This window comes from Malania oleifera, chromosome 1 (assembly GCF_029873635.1).
Source record: "Malania oleifera isolate guangnan ecotype guangnan chromosome 1, ASM2987363v1, whole genome shotgun sequence".
Taxonomy (NCBI): Eukaryota; Viridiplantae; Streptophyta; class Magnoliopsida; order Santalales; family Ximeniaceae; genus Malania; species Malania oleifera.
This window is the reverse complement of record NC_080417.1, coordinates 149,276,523-149,286,333: the sequence shown is the minus strand read 5'-3', so window position 1 is coordinate 149,286,333 and position 9,811 is coordinate 149,276,523. Positions and strand designations below refer to the sequence as shown.

The 9,811-nt window shown below is 35.3% G+C and overlaps 1 protein-coding gene across 1 annotated transcript; it reads right to left on the bottom strand.

The window, feature by feature from the left end:
• Positions 1 to 1,531: 1,531 nt before the first annotated feature.
• Positions 1,532 to 5,910, bottom strand: LOC131164363 (uncharacterized). The gene is made up of 7 exons (XM_058121497.1): positions 5,578 to 5,910; positions 5,420 to 5,486; positions 4,168 to 4,214; positions 3,545 to 3,632; positions 3,211 to 3,344; positions 2,505 to 2,603; positions 1,532 to 1,881 (listed from the first exon to the last, which is right to left on the bottom strand). The coding sequence occupies exons 1-7, from the start codon at positions 5,797 to 5,799 to the stop codon at positions 1,810 to 1,812; spliced, it is 729 nt and encodes a 242-aa protein (XP_057977480.1). The 5' UTR covers positions 5,800 to 5,910; the 3' UTR covers positions 1,532 to 1,809.
• Between the last annotated feature and the right edge of the window lie 3,901 nt (positions 5,911 to 9,811).

The following is a 9,811-nucleotide window of genomic DNA, read 5'->3' as shown; positions in this document are numbered from 1 at the left end:
CTGGGCTTAGATCTGTCGTGGTTGTTTGATCTTCCATACTTGTTTCCTCCGCCTCGACTCTCCATGTTTAAGGCTGAACTTGAAGTTGAGTCATGGTTCGACTGCATTCTTATTTCCTTCGTCAAAATCATGCTGACGACTTCATCGTATACAAGTTTCGATTTCCGTACGGAGCTACTGATGGCAGTGACGACACCATTCAAACTTTTAGGCAACTGACTAAGAATCAGTAGAGTCCGAATCTCATTATCAAACGTTATCCCGACTAAGGTGAGTTGATCAGACAATTCATTGAAAATTTTCAAATGTTTGCTGAAATTTTCACCTGTAGACATGTTCATCGTAAATAGTTTTTTCATGAGATGTACCTTGTTTGCGGCTAAAGGTTGCTCGTACATATTAGAGAGCGCATCCATCAGAGACTTGGTGGATGTTATATGCTTAATATTGAACGCCACAGATTTCGACAACGTCATTCTGATGGCTCCGAAGGCTTTTCGATCAAGCAACTCTCACTTGTCCTCATTCATGGATGTTGGCTTACCCTTCAACGGTAAGTGTAATTCATTCCCAAACAAATAATCTTCTATTTGCATCTTTCAGAAACCGAAATTGTTTCCATTGAACATTTCGATTTTTGAGTTTTTTTCATTCAACATCTGGATTCGCTGATCTAGAGATGAAATAGACTATAATGGATAGCGCGATTAGATTCGAAACGATCGAAAACCCTAGAAATGGTTCAAGTTGCTCGAAAAACGGACCCAAAATGACTCTGAAAAGCTCAATCAAAGTTTGGTAAAACCTAGTCAAACTTGGTCAAATCTGCTAACGTGGCAGCTGACGTGACACGATGACGTGGCAATGGGGGCTCACCTACTGGCGTGGCAGTGGGGTCCACCTGCTGATGTGGCAGTGGGATCCACTCACTGACGTGGCACCCGGTTGGCTGACGTGTCGCTCTGACCACGTTAGGGCGCGTGAGCCTTCATCTGAACTCCGTTCGAGCTCCGGCTTGCACGGTTCTCTTCGTCTCAGCGAGCTGAATGCGATGGTAGCCTCAAAACTTGGTTTCGATCCACTGGACAGAGCTCTAATTTTGGGATCACTTCCAATCTGGCTTTCCTGCTCCAACTAGGCTCTGATACCACTTGTTAGAAACCTGTGAGCATCCAGATCAAATGTGACACCAAAATTTAACGTGGTTCAGTCAATATCGACCTACGTCCACGAAGCACACACCAAATATTCACTATCGCCGGAAAAATTACAATTCTCTCTCTCTCTCCCTCTCCCTCTCTTCCTCCCTTCTTCCTCTTTGCTCTCACTGAGCTTCTCACTGTTGTGTCATTCCTCAGCCCTCTATTTATAGGGATGATCTTCCAATCACTATTTAATTACAATTTAAACATAATCAATCAAAAATATGAGAAGTTACAATCATGAGGTAAATAGATATAAATTGCACCACGTGAGATTAATTTCACCGCATTTTCCAACTCAGCTCCTCCTGGCTCTAGCTATAACAAAATTTACGACTTCAATGAACCATCTTATTTTTTTTTTCCATTTCTTTTTACATAATAACAACAACAATACCAAGAGCCTACGAGATTAAACAAATCCCCATTTTAAGCACATGGTATTCTATATGATTTGAATTTTTAAAAAGCTAATAAGCAACAATATATTGAATACAACTTGTTGGCCCCAAAGAAAAAAGAAATAAGAAACAATAATTGATTTAAAATTCCATGAACATGGAGTATACATGAAGCAAGATCTAGAAACCTAAAATTGGTGATCATATCATTTCTTAGGGTACTCCCTCGGTCCGAATATGGTAGATCCAATTCTCACATTGGTACTGCCCATTTCAATCTGCAGGGATCAGAAAGTGTGATCATTAGTCATGTAACCATAATTAATCTCTCCATTCATCCTCTAGCTTGCTAAAAACTAGGATACATTTTTGTACATGAATAAGCAGACTCAGGAAGTTGCTTAAGAAAATTTTGAACACTGGTAGATATGGCATGTGTGCACACGAACACACATGCACACAAGGATCTGACAATTATTCAGATGCATTTTCAAGTAGTTTTAAAATTCATCATTGTTAAAAATTACACTGTTCTTGAAGTATCCGAAATGATTCCCACATTTTACAACCACTTTCCAGACAATATTGAGATCCTTTTCAAGTATTTTTAAAATGCTTTCCAAGTGGTTCCACTATGTTTCCCATCAAAAGTACGAAAGTTTAATTTCCATGTCAAAACATGTTTCCCTGGTAATGCCAGCAGCTAGGTTCCAAAATTTCATTATGGTCCGACCAAATCAGTCCTCGAACAGCATACACACAGGGAGTTCATAGTTCCAGTATTTTGGTAAATTTAGAAATATATCAATTTCGTCTTAACATCTGCTTTAAAACCACCAAGAAACTGGAAATTCAGGGCTGCTAGTTAGGAGTAAGTTTGATTATAAAAAGTATTCCTTACCGCTAGCTCAAAGTCACCAGACATGCCCATTGACAATTCACACTGTTCCTCTGCCATTCCGAGCACCCTGCAGACCTCAATTCTACAGTTTGACAGTGCCTATTGCATCAGAACACATAGAATCAGGCATCGAAAGTTATAGAACCTGTAAACAAGGATCAAATGAAATTAACTAAAAACAAAAAAAACTTGATAACTAGAGAAAATTCCAGCAGTGAAGTCATGTATTAAAGTCTTAAAATGACAGAGGCCTTGTTTTTCAAGTATTTAAGAAAAACAAACAGATGCATCTATGACATACAAATTAATTTTTCAAAAAAAATTGTTAAAGATTAATATACATTGTTGGCCTACAACTTAATAGCTTAAGCTTTTGGGTCATGTGGTAATATAATATGGTATCAGAGCTGGTTACTAGGAATTCCTAGGTTCTAGCCTTATTGTCCGAGTTTATTGAGTGGTGTTTAAAAAATTATTGTATTTCCCGTAATTGGTGTTATTTATTGTGTGTTTATCCTTCCACGTGCTATCAGGCTGCACGAGAGTGTTAAAGCTTGATATACATTATTGGCCCACAACCTAACAGCATAAACTTTTAGGTAAAGTGGTAATCTAACAAAAATTAAAAAACAAGGATTTATTCAAGCTAAAATAAATTCAATTTTTGTGTGATGTCTGAGCAATCTCCAAAACATCACATTATTACCTTAAAGTTCTCCCGAGTTGATGAATAGTCTGGCATCCCTATTGTCATTAGGCCAGAAAACTGGAGACTTGGACAACCCAGCAGAACATGTTTTGCAAGCTCCACACAGCCCGATGGATCAACACCAGATTTTGCTGAAACAGTAGCACAGCAGCCAATAATCAATCAATTAATCATTATATGTTCCAACTTTTATGGGGTCAGATCAGAAAAGTATATTATCTCTTCAGTGAAAACAAGCCAACAAGAATTGTGATGGCAATGCTAGTTTGTGCATTTCACACACATGCACCAATCCCACCATTCAACAATGACTAGTGATTAGCTTACTCACATGCTTCTCCGCTGGTATTTACTTGGACAAAAACCTTCAAAGGCTTTCTACCCAGGCTTGAAACCACCTGATTCAGATGATCCGCTATCTATGAATCACATTACAACAACAGTGCATTGTCATTGCAAGTGATATGGACATTTGCAATCTAAAAATAATAAGGACACCAAGCAGATATGAAAAAAGGAACCAACAGGCTAACTTTGTGTAGTTATATTAAGCATCCATCAAGTATTGGATGAGGGTCTATTTCCAGCTGTATCTGGTATGGTGCAACCAGATACAGCTTTAATTATTAAAAGTGACCAGTAACTAGCAGTTAACACCATATCCAGACCATCCCTCCTACAGCCCTGTGGACCATAACCGGATGTTATTGGGGTGAATTTACAATACACAAACTTCTAATTTCTAAGAAGAATTTACAATTCCAAAGTAAATTAAGAACCAGCATATTTCATTACAATAAATATTCAATTCTCACAGTAAAGATTGCTTTAGCATATACCATTACTTGGATTCAATTTATCTAAAAGCCAACTGCAACCCCCCCCCCCCCGGGGGGCCAAAAAAAAAATTACGAGAAATATACAAATATAACAGATAATAGAACAAATTTTTACCTTTGCATTATCTACACCTTCAACCATTGCAAGATTTGGGACAGCAGCTGCACACATGAACAAAACCTCAAAATTCACCAGAATCCTCACTCATGCAGCCAAAAACAGTTATGCAGAACAAAAATGATAATATATGCTTCATAATGTGATCCTCACAGTGAGGAGATCCAGTCCTGCTCAAAACTATTGCACATAAGCACAAACATTCAAGTGTATCTTGGCAAAATGCATCGCAGGACAGAAACAACCAAATATTCCAACCTGCAATCATGGAAGTACTTCGAAAAGAGCTAATGAATAGTGATACTTGCGTACAAGGACAAACAACAGCAGAATGACTATCAACCAGAAGAGATCCCTAAGGAGAACTGAAAAGAATTAAATATTTCAAACATGAAACAAAAATATGAGGCATTTTTATTGAAAACTGATATAATTGATGAGTGAATTAAAATTCCAGGCTTTTATGCTGTCAACTTTGCAGTACTATTTTCTGAGCTCTGATTGCTGCCACAGGCAGAGAGTTTATAAATCACTTATGTCATTTTCATAAATCATCCCAAACACCCAATTAGTAAGGAAAATATAAAGTACCCTTTGTGAAAAACTTGAGAAATGCTTTAACAGTGGACGAGAAATATGCTAAGAAAAATAGGCTTTACGAATTGCCATTCTATAATTATTTGGAATAATTCTGAAATTTTAGATTTAGTAAATACACTAAAAGGAAAATCTTTAGAAGGGGAGCTTAGGCGCAATTGTCGTCTTGTGACCTGGAGGTCACAGGTTCCATGGAAACAGCCTCTTGCAAAAATGCAAGATAAGGCCAAGTACTATAGACCCATTATGGTCCACCCCTTCCCCAGACCCCGCATACACCGCTTTGTTCACCAGGCTGCCCTTTTTTTCACTAAAAGGAAAACCTTAACTTGGCCACTGGATAGGTGGATTCAGAGCTGTGAGCTTAGAATTGTTTGAACTTGGGCAATTTTCAATACAAGATCTTATGCAGTCCATCAAAATTCACACCATTTCAAATCAGTTTTTGTTTCCCCAAACTTATCATATAATTCCCAAGTGCAATTTAGACAGGTCAAGTATAATTTGAGAATGATCAGAGATTCAATATGGGTAAATAAACATAGGACTCGTTCCTTGACAAAAAAAAAAAAAAAGAGGCTAGATGGCTCAAGCACAACGAATCGATTCTAATCCAAACAGTTGAAAGAAAATAAAAAATTTTGGACCATACTCATAACAGATTTAACTTTGTTGCTTTGCAAATGCCCAATAAAATGCCACTCTATGTCTTCGGGTAACTGCAAAGATCCACCAAATTCACCAATTCCCAGTTCAATTCCTATCTTTGGCGGAACAAAAAAAAAATGAGAGAGAGAGAGAGAGAGAAACCTGCGGTGCCTTCTGAAGTAACTCTTGAACGTAGTTCTCACCGAAACAGCGGTGACCGGCGTCGTACAGTTCACGGATGAGAGAAACGGGCTTGGTTTTGGAGACAGCCACCACTCGGACCGCTTCAGACCGGCGTCCAGACCGCTCTGCCGCTTGCCGGGCTCTAAGGAGCACCGACCGCAGAGCCGTCGCAGCTGCGCCCCCCACGGCGGGGGCCGTCATGAGGAGAGAGAGTGTGTGTTTGTGTGTGAGCGTGTGAGAAAGTGTATTCAACGGTTCCAACCTTCCGTTCCGGGGCAATTCTGCGGTTCTTCCCCAATTACTGGATTGGTTTTTCCCACGTAACCATTTGTGCCAACCACATATAATGACGTGGCAATATGTGAGTAGACGGAACTTTAATTTAATTTTAATTAAAATTATTTAAAAACAGTTTAGATAAAATTTTATTTCCTAAAATATGTTTTCTGAAAAACACCCCTCTATCTAACATTTTTGGTTAAAAAAATGTTAGATGGAACAGCATCTTTATAATCTTGGGAGCCCCCATCAGCTAACTCATGGTCATTAAAAGAGGATATCCCAAGTATTATTTTTTACTTATTTAAATTCTATGTTCTTCCTTTCTCTTTGTCTGCAATTCACAGAAGTTAAAATAGCTGAAATAACCAAGAGAGTTGAGCGCTAACGAGAAATACTTGTGGGTCATTTTTACAGGTGAACGATGTGGTTCAGATTGTACAACCTAAATATTCTGTCACAAGATACAAGTGAACGTTGGAAAAATATTATATAAGGAACAAAAATAAGATATATTTTCTCACATCAAGTTGTTTAAAACCATAATTCTTATAATTTGTAATTTGAGTTCAAATTCTTATTAGTTTGTAATAAAAAATTAGTATTTTGTATCTTAAATTTGGTTTCATTAAAGTCAATTTAGTGGCTTAAAACATCATCGTGGAACCTCCAAATTGAGGTTGAGGTTTTTTTTTTTTTTTTTTCATGTCGGAGTTTTTTCATGTATAAATGATGAATGCATATTAAATTTTGTGTTTGATATTATAGAATTATATTATTTCATTTGTGTTTTTTATCTTTTGTTTTTGTTACAACAACATGTTTGTTTGTGTTTTAAATTTTTTATTTTTGTAGTCATTATTTTAAGAAAAATCAAAATTTATAGTTGTTAGATGTTATGTTTTAATATTCAAAATTGATTTTTTGTATTAAATTATTCAATTTTATACACAATTATTAACCATAATTGAAATAAAACGACAAATTAATTGTAAACTAAATAAAATAAAAATATTAAACATATTCATAATTTTTTAAAAATTTTGAAAAAAGTACTTAATCATTCAAAAAGTTTTTTTTTTTACTGCCATGTGTAATAGAATTATTATTGAAGCATTAAAAAGTGAATTCAAAATTATAGCAATTAAATAAAACTAATACAATCAAATTTTTTATTATAGTTTCTCAATTTTTGTTCTTATTTATTTTATAATTGTTATGTTTTCCTTTTGGATTCTCTATTATTTTAGCGGATTTAATATTTTGTAATTATGCTCTCCTCCTTAAGCACTTACTGCTACAGTCTCCCTACGCCTTAGACATTTTTTTAATAAAATTTTTATATAAATGCTGAAAACATAATAATTGTTGTATATTATATACATAACCATAAAATTATGTATTTATTGAATGGTGTGTGCCTCCCATGTTATGTCCTATTTTTTTCATAATTGCTATGACCTGTAGGCTTAAAAGAATAGAGAATAAATTTTAATAAAATGTTAAGGAATTACTTAGTTTGAGTTTTGAATCAAAATAACCATAGAAGTAGTCGGATAGTATTTTTCATGCCGTATTTGAAACAATTTTTTAAGTAAAAAAAAAGAATACAATGTTAATTTATATATTAAATCTACAAAAAATGTTAATATATTATTTAGATATATTGCAAGGCTAGAGCAATTTGATATACAATAATTAAATAAAATAAATAAATTTATTGTAGTAAAACCATTAATTTTATTATTGATCAACATATTAATTTCCAATTTACATTCAATATGTACTAAAGATGCAGCCCCTCATCCACCTCTACGTATCACCAATCATATGTCTTCTTTTCTCTAGCAATGTAGCTAACTTACGAAAGAATAGAATTGCAATCACCTTTCCTAACCCATCCAAAGCTAGTCTTTTGCCTTGAACTTCTAACTTTATTGAGAATCTAACCATCTAGATCGTACCTCATTCTTAAGGAATCAAATAACTTACACATACATCTCAAATGATATGCATAAATTGACAGAATTTCAAATAAAGTGAAAGAGGAATGGAAAAGGAGAGGGTTGACAAATTCAGCTTCCGTATATTAAAACATTCCTTGTTAGGACTATGAGTATTGATTGTTGATTTAAATTATTGATAATGTTACTAGTTAGATTAACAATTTCAATTAAAGATTTCCAACTAAAGGAGTGATCATAAATTTCATAGCAATAAGTTCACAACAATTATGTTTATTTGACAACAATTATAATTATGTTCACACGAAAGATGATGGATTATAATTAAGCGAATTTTGCAAGTTAAGATTTTTTTGTTTCTTGTAGGTATTTATTATTTCAGGAGTACTACTCTAAATGGCAAGAAGCTCAAGTCGTGTTTCAGTGACTATCCTATTGTGCATGGGAGGGAATGATCACAAGAGTGGATTGAGTTGGTTATAGTACTCAGCTAGTTAGAGTAATTCGAATTACCAAGATGTAACGCCCTGACCCCCTACGTGGGCCCAGAGTGCTACTAATCCATTCATTTACCTAATAATCAACATTCTAATATCATGTACGTAGCGGAAAACATAAATATAATCTCCCAAAAAATATAATACCAGAGTTTTCTAAATTTATTTACCAACCATAATAAATTAATCATCCACCTGTATTCAAATATATACATATCTCCAAAAACATAACCTACACTTCTAGTATTCACAATACCAGTATGTTTCACAATCATTCATAAAATCTAGAAGACTTAAAACGTAAAATATAAATCTCAAAATTAACATAAAAATATTCCCATTTCTCTTTCTATTTCCCAAAAATGTAATAAAACCTCAAACTCTCTAAACTTGATCTCGATGAAATCTTGAAAAAAGATAAATTCATATTTGGGCGAGACACATCTCAGTAAGTAAAGAAACAGTATATTAAAATAGCGTGCGGCTAATATGAGGTATATAAATATCATTTTAATATCATTTACAAACCATTAATATAATACTGAAATCATTCTCCGAACCTACCAATCACATACAAAGGTTTAACCCACAAGATTACCCAAGGATAGGGGTGATTACCCGCCCATACAAGTAGCACCCCTCTCCTCTAATATTAGGCAACCCTAAGGTCACAACTAAAGCATACCAGGGCACTCACCTTTCTCAGTAGGCCCTCAAGTATTAGATTGATCTCATACTCACACAATTTAATAATAGCTTACCGGCAAAGGCTCTAAGGATAGGGAAATCTACCCGCCCATACAAGTAGGTTCCGTCTGCCCTAGTACGTTATGCAACTACTTTCACATTTGAAACTACTAGTGCACTCGCCTTTCTCACCATGTTGTGAGCGTGGTGGTCAGTTTACTGCGTAAAGTACTTGTGTAAGTACTTGGACTGTAACAGGGTTGTCGTTTTGGGTATTACTGGCACCGTGGGTTATGTTTTGTAATATGAAGCTTAGACTCTATTTGTATAAACTCTGGTATGGTACAGTGTATGTATGGAATGAATTTTTTCGTTGCGTATATGTCGTGTATGTGAATGTGTATAGAGTATACAAAAACCCCACATGGTTGGAGCCTCATTCATAATAGTATCATATGTGTTTTGTATGATACAGGGACAAGTTAGGTTACTACATCACCTCGGTGGCCTATTGCCAGGTTCAGGGCGTGATATATACTACTAACATTTAAATACATTTAATTGACATTTTAAAATCTATATTACTCTGTAAATCTAAAAATACAAACTTTCGTACTAACATACTGCTGGCTCAATATAGCCATTTCTATAGTAAATGTGTCCATATATGCCTAGAAGATATAACGTGGTCGTAATACTAGCGACGTCACGCCATCACATAAACGTGCGACATGCTTCCCCCCTATGACGAGTTGTGTAGCCCGAAGGCTGGACCTAGCAAATAGC